At 39.4% G+C, this 14,693-nt stretch overlaps 1 protein-coding gene across 5 annotated transcripts in view; it reads left to right on the top strand.

Moving 5' to 3' along the window:
• mctp1a (multiple C2 domains, transmembrane 1a) overlaps positions 1-14,693 on the top strand; it is a 631,196-nt gene that overhangs the window by 85,599 nt on the left and 530,904 nt on the right. For all 5 annotated transcript variants that reach the window (XM_072583109.1, XM_072583115.1, XM_072583100.1 and 2 more), the window contains exon 2: positions 14,185-14,259. In XM_072583109.1, coding sequence (XP_072439210.1) covers positions 14,185-14,259 — 75 coding nt within the window. The remainder of the gene's footprint in view (positions 1-14,184; positions 14,260-14,693) is intronic.

Here is a 14,693-nt window from a genome sequence, read left to right as displayed (position 1 = left end):
TATAATTGGTGGAACATGTTTTTCTTCATTCATTCACAGGGTGAGGGCATCGCTGGCTAGGCCAGCATTTATTGCCTATCCCTAATTTCCCAGAAGGTATTTAAGAGTCAACTACATTGCTGTGGGTCTGGAGTCACATGTAGGCCAGACTAGTTAAGGATGGCAGTTTTCTTCCCTAAAGGACATTAGTAACCAGATGGGTTTTTATGATAATCAATTCATAGTCACTATTAGATTTTTAAATCCAGGTGTTCATTGAATTCAAATTCCACCATCTGCCATGGCAGGATTTGAACCCAGGACCCCAGAATCTTATTTGGATCTCTGGGTTAACAGTCCAGCAACAATACCACTATGCCATTGCCTCCCCTTTCCGATGTAAAAATTTGATCTTCTTACTTAACAAAAGGCATAATTGCATTAGAAGGAATTCAGAAAATGTTCATTAGACTAGTTCCAGGGTGAAGGACAGTTTGAATACTTTGGAGCTGTATCCAATGGACTTTCACAGTGGTCAAGCTTATTAAAACTCAAGATTCTGAAGAGATTTGATGGTGGATGCTGAAAGAATGTCTTGTCTTTTGGATGACACTAGAACTAGGGCAGGCACCTTAAAAATAATTGCTCTCCCATTTAAGACAAAGATGAGGAGAATTTTATTTTTGTCACAAAAGGTTATTATTCTGTGAAATTATCTTCCTCCAGACAGCAGTTGAGGCCGGGTAATTGAATCTGTTTAAAGCAGTGTTAGATGGATTCTTGATCGAAAAGTGAGTCAAAAGCCACAGGGGTAGAGAAGGATATAGGGACCTCAATTTGGTCAGTGTTATGAAGTTGAAGGCATGTACTGTACCTTTAAGAGAGTGAATACTGTTCTCAACTGAGAGATTACAAACATCCCAGAGTGTACTGGTAAATTGAAAATATGTAATATTTGGCTGTGAAAGGGATACCTGAGTTTTGGTTGCTGTTTTGACAACAATTCAGATTTAACCAATCAATTTAAATTATGCCCTAGGATACTAAAATGAGACGATCCGATGTTGGAGGTGGGGTAATAAAAAATGCAGACATTTTGAAAATTGGTTAGAGAGCCACCACCATCGAGAGAGAAATGTATGGAGAGTTAACATCTTGCTTTGTAATAAGTTAGAAAACACTCTGTATCAGAGGTATCTTTTCATATGAAGCATACTTGCAGTAAGAAGAAAGAAGACAACACAGGGAGATCCTCAGCTGGAAGAAGAAAGACACAGATGTTGACAGCAGCTGTATGGTTTTGACACTTTAAGTGTCTTATTGGAACAACACATTGTTAGAGAGTTCGAGGCAGATAATAAGCAGTTAAGAGAAAGGAGGGCTTGGAGTTGTGAATAGTTGTTGTTCAATGTTCACTCTTAGAGTTAAAAAATAAATTGATGTTTTTTTCAAATAGTGGAATCTAGGAGTTCTCTGTCACTCATATTTTAACAGATTACAAGGCATGGCGAGCTTTTCTGGGTGTTTGGTTTAATTAATAGAGGGGTTTACCTCAGTGACGTAACAATCAGTCATGATCTTAAGAAATAGTGAAGCAGGCTTAAGGGGTTGAATGGTCTATTCCTGTTCATAATTCAAAAATTGGGATGTGTGTTTGTGAATGGACAAAAAAATTGGGAGATGGAATAAAATGTGGGAAAGTGTGAAATTGACCACTTTAGCAGGAAGAATAGAAAAGCAGAATATTATTTAAATTGAGAGACTACAGAATATTGTGGTACAGTCCTAGGGTATCCTTATACATGAATCATCAAAACCTCAGCATGCAGGTATACCAAGTGATAATGAACTCAAATGGAATACTGGCCTTTATTGCCAGAGAGTGTAAATATATGGAGTCTTGCTACAACTGTATAGGGTATTAGTGAAACCATATATAAAGTACTGTGTATAATTTTGGTCACCTTACTTAGGGAGGGAGTTAATTTCTTTGGAAGCAGTTCACTCTGCTGATTACAACATTCATTGCCTCCACCGCTGACGTTTAGCTGCAGAAAGATGCACTGCTGATATTCCTTAATATTCCTTAGATAGCACCTTCCAAATCCATGAATACAAACATTTAGAATAACTGCAGCAAATACATATCACCAACAGTATGTTCCCCTCCATGTCTATCACCATACTGACTTGGAAATGCATTGCCATTCCTTCAGTGTGCTTGGGACAAAATCTTGGATCTCATTCCCTAATGGCAATACGGACGTATCTACACCGAAAAGACTGCAGTGGTTCAAAAAGGCAGTTCACTACCACCTTCTTAAGGGCACCCTTGGATGGAAATTAGATACTGGCCCAGCCAGTAATGTCCACATTTATGAATGAGTATATAAACAAAAATTGGAAGAATGAGTAGTGAGTCTAATAGAAACATGTAAGATTCTGAGGGGGCTTGACAGATTCGATCCTGACATGACATCTCCCTTCATAGAGGAATCTAAACTGGGGACACAGTTTAAAAATAATGTGGAACTTATTTAAGACAATGATGAGGAGGAATTTCTACTCTCGGATGGTCATTGCGTTCAGAATTATTTTCCACATTTATCAGTGGAGACCTGGTTTTGGAATATAATCAATGGTGAGTTAAGCAGATTTCTGATTGACAATGGAGACAAGGGCTATGGGGGACAAGCAGAACTGTTCAGTTAAAGCCCCAATCAGATCAACCGTTGACTTATTGAAAGGTGACGCAATGTCAAAGGACTAAATTGTCTACTGTATTTCAAATTCTTACATTCTGATGCTCTCTCATGAATTTGAACACTTCTAATGAATCTCCCCTCAGTCTTCTGTTGAAAGATATATGCAGCTTCACAAATCTATCCTTGCAACTGGTCTTTTGCTTTAGAATCACTCTCATAAATTTATTTTGTACACTCTCCAATTTTTTTATATCCTTCCTGAAATGTGACTGCCCAGAATTGGACACAACACTCCAGATAATTCTGAATCAGTGTCTTTCTAATGTAAGGTCATGGATGTAAAACATTAACTTTGTTTTTGTCTCCACAATTGTCATAGATATTGAGTATTCCTGGAATTTTCTGTTCCTATTTCCAATTTCCAGCATCTTGCAATATTTTGCTTTTGTGTTGCTTTTGTTTTTGTAGTTGGGAGTAATAATCTGTAACAGCAATCCATTAATTTTGAAAATTTATTTTAAAGTAGGTAAGCACTAATTTTTATAGAGCAACTTGTTTTTACATAGCTTGTTGAGTTTTATGATGAATTAGTGAACAGATTCACCAGAGCAACGTGAGCATCTAGTGTACATGTCCTTCCAAAGGATGTTTAGATTAGATTAGATTAGATTAGATTACTTACAATGTGGAAACAGGCCCTTCGGCCCAACAAGTCCATACTGCCCTCCCGAAGCGCAACCCACCCATACCCCTACCCTAACACTACGGATAATTTAGCATGGCCAATTGACCTGCCCTGCACATCTTTGGACTGTGGGAGGAAACCGGAGCACCCGGAGGAAACCCACGCAGACACGGGGAGAATGTGCAACTCCACACAGTCAGTCGCCTGAGGCGGGAATTGAACCCGGGTCTCTGGCGCTGTGAGGCAGCAGTGCTAACCACTGTGCCACCATGCCGCCCACCATGTTTAATAACATGCCTCACAACAGGTTTTTTCACGATGTTGAGCCCCACAAAATAAAAGGGCAGTGGCAGCATGGACACAAAGTCAGAGAGTTATTCAGCATGGAAACCGACATTTCAGTCCAACCAGTCCATACCAACTATAATCCCAAACTGCCTGTGCTTGGCCCATATCTTTTCATGTATATACTGAAATATCTTTTAAATGTTGTAACTGGACCCACATCCACCACTTTCTCTGGAAGCTCATTCCACACACGAACCACTCTCTGTTTAAAAAAAAAATCTTTTTAAAATATTTCTCCTCTCATCTTAAAACGTAGCCCCTAGTTTTGAAATGCCCCACCCTAGGGAAAAGACTCTTGCCATTCACCTTATCTCTGTTCCTCATTGTTTTATAAGTCTCCCAACTTCCTATGCTCCAGTGAAAAACCTTCCAGCCTATCCAGCTTGTCCTTATGACTCAAATCCGCCATTTCTGGCAACATCCTGGTAAATCTCTTCTGAACCCTCTCCAGAGTTGGGGGATGGGAAGCAGAGAGTAGAATTAAAACATTGGAAATACTCAGCAGGTCAGGCGGCATCAATGGAGGGAGAAACGGAATAAACATTTCAGGTCAATGACCTTTCATCACATCCAGAACCTATAATATCTTCATTTTGTGGTAGTACTGAATAGTTGTTTTTGGACTGTAGGAAAATATATTGAGGTTCCTCAAGGGTTGGAATTGGGATTTTTAAAAATTGATCTATATTAATCACCAAGACTTGAGTGTACTGGACATAATTTTAAAATTTGCAGATGACAGAAAACTTGGAAGTATTGTGAAGAGTGAGGAGGATTGTAATCAGCTGGAAGAGTGGTTAGGTAGCTAGGTGGAATGGGTTAACAACTGGTCGATGAAATTTGATGCAGAGAAATGTAAAGTGATTCATTCTGGTCTGAAGAACAAGGAAAGACCAGATAAAACAATGTAAATCTGGCACAGCAACACAGGGCTCTGGGGGAACAAATGCATGAATTGCTAAAGATGGCAGGATAGATTGCCACTATATATTGACATTTCGTCACTGCTACTGGGTCAAAATACTAAGTCTCCCTTCCTAACTGTGAGTGTACCTACATCAGGTGGATTACCATGGTTTGAGAAGGCAATCGATCACCACCTTCCCAAGGAAGATTAGAGATAGACAAACAATGCTGTCCTGCCTATAAAGCTCAAGGCTTATAACTGAAGAAAATAAAAATAGTTACTCAGACTTATGGGATCCTTTGCTATATAAATGTAGGCTTGATAAAATGTAGCTATAGCATAGGAACATTAAGTGTTCATCCATACATTAATGCAGGCATGTATGATAAGCTGACCTTCATAACATTTTGTGGACAAGAGCCATGTCACCACCAAATGAGAAAGGGAAGCTTTAGGCTTTCTATTAAAGTTGCAGCACTGTTCGGTGTCAATGGAACAAGTACATTCTCAATACACTTGTGACCAGTGCCTTTGCCCTGAAAGTAATGCAAAACTGCCATCATATCTATCTTGCAATCCAGAAGACACAAAATCGATGTTTTGATGCATGCCCTGTTGATTCTGACATAAATTGCAAAATCCTGAAAGTACAATGGAAACCCTATGAACATAATACAGAAGGATTCCATCAGAATGAATAACTAGATAACAGAAACGCTGTCAAGGCTGAAACTATCAAAATGTGGTCGAGAATTTATTATTGCATTTACCTGCTCTGAACTGAATTACAGTGAGCTGAAGAAGATTTTAAAGGAAAGATTTACAAAGTCAGTTATCCTTGTGAGAAGCAGGTGCTTTGTACATTTTCGGGCTCCCTCTACCAGATAACAAGAGGAGGAGGAACCGATTGGATATCGGTGGAGAGATACAACAATGTAATGGAGAGGTGAACTCAGTGAAGTGCTCTACTCCAGTTAAGAGATTCACAATGTTAGCTTTGGAATTGGTGGATGGCTTTGCCAATCTTAAAGTTGACTGGGAAGAAGATGATATGATGGGAAGATGGCCCTCTTCCCAGATAAGTTGGATCAGACGTTGCTGGGACCAGAATGGTCCTGGGAAAGGCGTGTGGTGACTTCCAACCTCTAGACAGAGTAAGGGAAATTGCCATCAGGTGCCTGAATTGGAGGCTCAACCTTCCCAAGTCCTCTTGGAGTCTTTCCATGTGGTGTAAGGTCTGCCATGCCCTGGTAATAATGCAAGTAACAGCAGATGACCACTTAAAGTGCCTAATTGAATTCTGGCTGGGAGGACCATTCCCCATGTTACTTTTGCTGGTAAATTGGTATCATGCTGGAATGGTGGACACTATGCCATCTCCTTTCTCTCACCAACTCACAGCCTCCCCCTTCTCCTGGAGGGCTGGTAGAATCTATCTCTATTTGGGAAAATTACTGCTTCTGATTTCCTCTGAGGTAGCCAACTTCTGGCCACTAAATTGGCTTTGCTGTACAACTGAGATCTGTGGACAGATAGCAGAGGATTCATTGAAGACTATCTAATTTGAAAACAACAGGTTGCCATTCAAGGTAAGTCAGAGAGCAGGCACGCAAACACACAGGTGTTTTTTTCCTTTAACTTAAAAATTGAACTGAAAAATGGCTTTGTAGTTGGCAGCCATTTTGCCATGGAGATTTCCTCCAAAGAGTGACTGAATCCAGGGAGAATCTGGAACTCAAACTCCCTAGTCTGGCACTCAAAGGACAACTATATGCAGCTAAACTGTCCCTCATCTGGAGCCTGACTGAAATATTCCAATTTGACTCTGTATATATGTCTCAGTATACCACTGGGCCAGAAAGTCTGATTCAAATCTCACCTGCACCAGAGTTTTGGCAAGACATGTCTGAACAAATTGATCAGAGATATTTATAGGTCTCAACTGGGCTTTAATTACCTTATTCAGCAAAACATCAGTTATGGGTGGGTATCCATGCAGCTACGTTCCCCCACCCCCCAACAAAACATCCTGCTTCTGGAAAATTATGGCCCATTGTCTTGTTAGTATTTTGCATAACATGCTCCTGAAGATTTTATCATCAAAGTAAAATTGCAATTTTAATTTTCAGTGCTGAAACTATCCATTTATTTCATCAAACATAAAAGGGATGGAGAGTGCACTATTTGCTACTCATTTTAGGAATCAGGAGCAAAAGGTTATCATTTATGTGTTTTTGTTTTATTTCAATTAAAAATGTCATGATTGCTTTAAATTTGAATGAGCTGTCTTTTTGAGGCCTTTGTTTTCTTTGATGATCATTCAAAGACACAATCCAGTGCAAGTTAGTGTACAACTCTGAATATTTAGCAAGTGTCAATAAACTCCAGAACTGCCATTTGCCTATAAATCACCTGCAAAGCTGATTTTTTCCATTTCGTGGCCTCATTATATTGTATTTTATATATATACCATTTGAAATCAGTCTTGAAATAATTCACTTCTCAATAACTTTCAAAATAATTCAGCTCCTGGAATATCACCCCAGTTTTGTTTTAAATTAGTTGTGTCATGGCAGTAAAACACATGGCAGTGTTTGCACCTTGCAGCTCTAAACCCTGAGTAAGTTAGAAATATGGGTCATTTTGGTAAATCTTACAACGACAGCATTGGTGAACAGCAATACTTGCAAGAGTGATTGCTCTAGAATCCCAATATCTCTTTACAGGCACAACTACATTAAAGTGAACAAATCTAAATTCCATATACTCCCAGCCAGAGGTAAATTGAGACACTTTAAATGGTCATTTAAGGGTTTCATCTGGTTTTCCTGGCATTTTTATCAGTGATGGGTGGATTTCCATCACATGGAAATGATTGTTTGCAATGATTGACTGAAATGGGAACTCTGAAGTGGAATTGCAACCACAGATCAGTCACTGTAGTCATTATTGGCATTGATGGGAGAAGACATTCAGAGTTGGACCACTGTGGCAGTTGATGCTGATACCGTAACATTTTTAAAAAATTGTTCATTGATGTTGACATCACTGGTAAAGCCACATTTGTTCCCATCCTCATTTGAGAGGAGGGGTGGTGAGCTGCCTTCTGAAATTGTTGCAGCCCATAAGGCGGAGGTACACTACAGTGCTGTTAAGGACAGACTTCCAGGATTTTGATCCAGGTCAACACATTTGTTCACAGTTTATCTCCAGTGTAGACAGGAGATCTTGTTTGCAATCTTGCTCTCTCCCTTTCAGCTATATTCCACTCATGTTCAATGATAACCTTTACAAGCCAATCTCCATTTCTTGGCATGCATGAGTTAGACTGAAGGGTCTGTTTCCGTGCTGTACATCTCTATGACTCGAATGTTGAGAGTGTTACACTTCCAAATGAGGATGTGGTTTGGAAGGAAACTTGTAGTGAGTAATGTTTCTGTGTATCTGCTGATCTTTGTACCCTCTGTGGTATTAAAGGAGACTTGGCCCACTGCTGTATTGCATGTTCGAGATGATATGTGTTTCTGCCACTCTGAGTCATCAGTAGAAGAAATTAATGTTGAAGTTGATGGATAAGTTGATAATCAATGGGAGATATTTTGTCCTGGATGGTTTTGAACTTCTTGAGTATTATTGAATTTGCACTCATTTAGGCAAGTGAAGAATATGTGATCACACAATTGACTGGTGTCTTGGAGATGGTAGTGCTGGAAAAGCATAGCAGATCAGGCAGCATCTGAGGAGCAGGAAAATTGACAAAATTGAAAGGGCAAAAGCCCTTCATCAGGAAGCCAGAAACATCGATTTTCCTGCTCTTCAGATGCTGCCTGACCTGCTGCGCTTTTCCAATACTACTCTAATCTTGACTCTAATCTCCAGCATCTTCAGTACCCACCTCCATCTTGGAGATGGTGGCAGGCTTAGGAGGATCAGCAAGTGAGTCAATTGCCACAGAATTCCATGCCTCTCCCTTTGTAGCAGCAGCTTTTTAATACAGATAGGTTTCTGGAGAATGGTAGACCTCACAGTATTGATAGTGTAGGATTCAGTGGTTGTAATCCTGTTGAATGTCATGAGGAATTGTTAGATTCTCTCTTTTTGGGTTGCCCATTACTGGATACTTATGTGGCATAAATATTACTTGCCACTTATCAGCACATATCAATATAGGCCAGTTAACTTAACATCTGTAATTCAGAGAATGTTAAAATCTACTGTAAACAATGTAATAGTGGAACATTTCAGAATACAAAGTAAAATACAGCAGAGTTAGCATGGCTTCATGAAAGGAAAATCATGATTGACAAATTTATTACAGTCCTTTGAGGAGGTAACAAGAGAGGTAAATAAAAGGGAACCCATAGATGTAATATATTTGGATTTCCAAAAGGTATTCAGTAAGGTACCACACATAAGGTACTTAATAAGATAAGAGCCCATGATGTTGGAGGTGCTATATTAGTGTGGATGGAGGATTAGCTAACTAATAGAAGACAGAGGGTTGAGATAAATGGGTCTTTTGAAGATTGCAACCTGTAACTAAGTGGATTGCTGCAGGGATCAGTGCTGGCATCCAATTATTTGCAATATATACTAGTGACTTGGATGAGGATACTGAATGTAGTATCACCAAGTTTTCAGATGATATAAAGATAGGTGAGAAGGCAAGTGGTGAGGATGACACAAAGAATTGACAGAGGGATATAAAGAGGCTAAGTGATTGGGCAGAAACTTGATAGATGCAATATAACTTGGGAAAGTGCAAGGTTATACACTTTGGTAGAAAGAATAGAAGAGCTGAATATTATTTAAATGTTGAACACTACAGAAAGCTAAGAGAGATTTGGGGTTCCTTATGCATGAATCTCAAAAAGCAAGTACCTAAGTTCAGTGGCTAATAGAGAAGGAAAATAGACTGTTGGTCTATTTCAAAGGGAATGGAGTAGAAAAATAGGGAGGTTTTGTTAAAATTATACAAAGTACTAGTCAAGCCACACCTAAAATACTGTGAATGGTTTTAATCATTGTATCTAAGGAAAGATATACTGGCATTGGAAACAGTCAAGAGAAACTTTACTAGGATAATTCTAGGAATGGAGGGATTGTCTTATGAAGAGACGTTTGGTAGGTTGGGCTTGTACTCATAGGAGTTTAGAAGAATGAGAAGCGACCTTATCAAATTATATCTGATTTTTCAGAGACTTGTTTGTTTCTTTTATTTCTGCTTCTGTTTTTAATCTTGTCTTTTGTATTCTTAGATGGCACCAGAACCTTTGTCTTCTATTAGTTAGCTAATCCACCACGCTTTTCACTGTATTCCTGTATGTGTATACTTGAATGTACGTGACAATAAACCTAACTCCTAATCACGGTTGCTCAGTGGTTAGTACTGCTACCTCACAGCACCAGTGTCCCAGGTTTGATTCTCAACCTCGGGTGACTGTCTGTGTGGAGTTTGCACATTCTCCCCATGTCTGTGTGGGTTTCCTCCCACAGTCCAAAGATGTGCAGGTCAGGTGAATTGGCCATGCTAAATTGCCCATAGTGTTAGGTGCATTAGTCAGAGGGAAATGGGTCTGGGTGGGTTACTGTTCAGAGGGTCACTTTGGACTTGATGGGCCACAGGGCATGTTTCTATGCTGTAGAGAATCCAAATCAAAGGTTGCTTCTTCCTTTTAGGAGAGCTGTGACCAGAAGGCATAATGTTAGTGTTAGAAGTAGGTAGTTGAGGAAAAAAAGAATTTCTCTTAGAAAGTAGTGAATTTGTGGAATTCTTTCCCACAGAGGATTGTTGATGCTGAATCATTAATTATATTCAACACATTGTATTCAATAGATTTTTAATCAGTAAAGAAATAGAGGCGATGAGGATAAGGTCGGAAACTTGATTTAAGGATTATCAGATCAGTTAACATCTCATTGAATAGCACAGCAGACTCAGTGGGCCAAATGGCCTACTGCTCCTCCTATATATTATGGTCTTAGCCCAAACCTGAATGTTGTCCAGGTCTGTTATATGTGAGCACAGTTTGCTCCAGATTTGCAAATGGCGCTGAACACTGTTACAAGCATTTGCAAACATCTACACTTCTGCCCTTATGATGGATGTATGTTCCTTAATAATTTGTACCCTTTAATGATTAATATCCAGCTAATATCCAAAGGAAGTGCAATGGCCCACCACCTGAGGCAATGCCTCAGCATAGCAGTCCACAGATTAAAAACTGTTAATAATATTGTTAAAATTATATTTGCACCATTTCATACTTTCTGCTGATAAGCTACGAAGATAATTCCAGACTAAAGGGACAGAATCCATATCTCTTTAATGATTAATTGTGTATGAAGTAGATTGCCCAAGGTAAGCTATTTTGAAATTTTAAACCAATTGCCCATGGGATATTTAGTATGATGCAAGTAAATTATACTTAAGTATTGATACAGTGCCATTAATGCACCATTAGACTATCTTCCATTCTAATCTTGGCAATAGCATGCTATTAGATTTCCAAGGACCTGCCCTGAATAATAAGACAAAAACTATACCTGAAAATGTTACTAATCCCAGTCTGTGCAGGATGAACATAGTTCAAATTGCATTGGCCTAGACTCATTCTATCTGCTATATTTTCCTGATTTCAGGAGAGATTTAAAATTGACTGCTGATTTGTTAACCTTCATTTTTTGCAAGGTGATGGAAGTTATAATTATTCACTTTGAGTACTTCTTTCATTTAGGAGACACACCCACTGATCTTTTCTATAGTTATCTCTGGATCTGTAGCCTCAGTGATATATGTTTTTCCTGATTCTGTGACAACACGGGCGGCACGATGGTTAGCACTGCTACGTCACAGCACCAGGGTCCCAGGTTTGATTCCAGCCTTGGGTAACTGTCTGTGTAGAGTTTGCATATTCTCCCTGTGTCCGCATGGGTTTCCTCCCAGGGCCCAAAGATGTGCAGATCAGGTGAATTGGCCGTGCTAAATTACCCATATTGTTCAATGCATTAGTCAAAGGGAAATGGGACTGGGTGGGTTACTTTTCGGAGGGTCAGTGTGGACTGATTGGCCCGAAGGGCTTGTTTCCACACTGTTGGGAATCTAATCTAATCTGCAACATTAAAAAAAACACTTTGTTCTTAAAAGCATTTGCAATTATTTGATATTTCATCACTGAGTCTGACTAATAGCACTGTTTTGAAGATGCATTTACATCAGATTCCAGTAAAACTTGACTACAGTGCCTTCCATTGATTGATGCCACCAAAGTAGCTACTTTATATGCAACTCGGTGCAAGGTTTGATGTGAGGTAGCTTTGGCACTTTCACTCCACATACCTACCAATGGGAGGAGAAATTCAGGCTATTTCATCTTCTGATGTTATGCATGCTTGATATTCAGAATAGAAAATATTGAGCAACAATCAAAGGATGTTTAAAGTTGGTGAATCAGTGATCATTTCAGATGGGGGTTAACAGAAAGAACAGAAACAAAAATTACCTTCAGTTCAATTAAGCAAAACACATGGCTAACAGCTAATATTTATAAAACTGGATTTAAATACAGCTGTTAGGTATAATTTTGTGTCTTTATGTGTCAGGTCAAGACTTCGAGGATGTAATTAGGAGAGTTGTTGAGGGGGAGCCAGTGGATCTGGTGTGTATGAATTTTCAGAAGGCATTCGACAAAGTCCCAGATAAGAGATTTTCATGTAAAGTTAAAGTGTGTGGGTTTGGGAGTAGAATATTGAGATGGATAAAAAGAAATGTGGCCAGGGTTGGAGGGTTTGAGCTACAGGGAGAGGTGGGGCTATTTTCCCCAGAGCTTCGGAGGCTGATGGGTGACCTTCTAGAGGTTAATAAAATCAGGTGGGGCCATGAATAGGGAAAATAGGCTTGGTCTTTTCCTCAAGGTGGGAGAGTACAAAAACTAGATAGCATAGGTGTAAGGTGAGAGGGGAAAGATATAAAAGGGACCTAAGAGGCAATTTTTTCATGCAGAGGGTGGTGCATGTATGCAACGAGCTGCCAGAGGAAGTGGTGGAGGCTGGTACAATTGCAACATTTAAGATGAATATATGAATAGGAGAGTGTAGAAGGACATGGAAGGACATGGGCCAAATGCTGGCAACTGGGACTAGATTCATAAGGGATCTCTGGTCGGCATGAACAAGTAGGACTGAAGGGTCTGTTTCCATGCTGTATATCTCTATGACTCCATAACTCAATAACTGCTTGGCAGACAAGGAGCAGAAATAAATAAGTCTCTTTCCTACTGGCAGGCATTAATTACTGAGGTGCCATAGGGATCAGTGCTAAAATCCTAGCTATTGACAATTAATTTTAACGATTTAGATGAGGGATGAGATGCAGTATCTCCAAATTTGGAAATGACACAAGGTTATGTGGAAGAGTGCGCCAAGAGGAAGATGCAGAGATGCTTCAGTGTGATTTTGACAATCTGAGTGCGTGGCCAAATGCACGGCACACGCAGTATATCGATAAATATATGGTCAACCACTTTGGTAACAAAAACAGAAAGGCAGATTATTATGTGAATGGCTATAAATTGAAAGAAGGGAATGGGTAATGAGATCTGGGTGTCCTTGTACACCAGTCACTGAAGGTAAACATGCAGGTGGTAAAAAGCAAAAAGTACGTTCACCTTCATAGTGAAATGATTTGATTAGAGGAGCAGGCAAATCTTGCTGCAATTATACAGAGCATGGAGATGGAATATTATGTACAGTTTTAGTCTCCCTCTCTGAGGAAAAATGTTCTTGCTTTAGAAAGATTGTGGTGCATGTTTACCAGATTGATTTCTGGGATAGTAGGACTGACATAATAGAAGTTGAATCGATTAGGATTATATACACTGCAGTTCAGAAGAATGAGGGAGGATCTTGTGGAAACCTGTAAAATTCTAATGTAAGTAGACAGATAATTGGAGGAGAGATGATCCTATTGGCAGGGGTAGTCCAGAACTAGGGATCACTGTGTAATGTTATGGGGTAAACCTTTTAAGATTGAGGTGAAGAGAAATTTCTTTGCCTAGAGAGTGGTGAGTTTCTGGAATTCACTACTACAGAACATTGTTTGATTTCAAGAAAGAATTGGATAAAGCATTTGGGGCTAAAGGAACCAATGGATAATGAGGAAAAAGTGGGACAGGCTATTGAGTTGGATGATCAGCTGAGATGATAATGAATGTTGAGGCAGGCTTGAAGGGCTGAATAGTGTTGAAAAATATGATGCTGGAAAAACACAGCAGGCCAGGCAGCATCCAAGGAGCAGGAGAATCGATGTTTCGGGCATAAGCCCTTCTTCCTCATTCCTGAAGGGAACGTCGATTCTCCTGCTCCTCAGATGCTGCCTGGCCTGCTGTGTTTTTCCAGCATCACATTTTTCAACTCTGGTCTCCAGCATCTGCAAGTCCTCACTTTCTTCTAGTTGAAGGGTTGAATAGTCTATTCATGCTCTTATTTTCTATGTTTTTATGTTTCAAAGTCCTTACTATATTCTTGAATTATTGAAGTAGAGTTTGTTGTTTCTTTTACAGGTCAATTCCAACAGTCATCTTAGGTCTTCATTAACTGTAGAAGACTCCATAATGCCCATCTGCGGAGAACCTCTTGTAAGTGCTGCAATGCACATTTTTATAATGAAGTGTGTGACATGACAGACTAGTTCCTGTTGATGATTTGCTTGTGTGTTACCTGTTCGTTACTTTTTTATTGTTATAGATTGCTAATAAGTACCTGTTTTGTTCTTCTTTCTAACTTTATTTATTTTTTAGAGCAAGATCCAATAAAATAAAGTGGAAAATATCTTTTCCAATTGTGGCATGAGGCACAGAAATTAGGAAGTCTCCAAGATCAATACACAGTGTGCTCTCAGTTAGTTCCTTTTAGGCTGCACACCCTTAACCAGAGAGAGGAAAGTCAGTGAGAACCTTTGCTTTTAATTCTAATCCGATAACCCATGCTGAAAAGTAAGTCTCAGTGGACACTGTGTGGCAGTAAAATTAGGCACAACTCTGAAACCCCAATGAGAAAATATTTTGTTTTT

Source organism: Chiloscyllium punctatum, chromosome 2 (assembly GCF_047496795.1).
Source record: "Chiloscyllium punctatum isolate Juve2018m chromosome 2, sChiPun1.3, whole genome shotgun sequence".
Classification (NCBI taxonomy): Eukaryota; Metazoa; Chordata; class Chondrichthyes; order Orectolobiformes; family Hemiscylliidae; genus Chiloscyllium; species Chiloscyllium punctatum.
The sequence above is the reverse complement of the archived record's forward strand: the minus strand, read 5'-3'. Positions and strand labels throughout refer to the sequence as shown.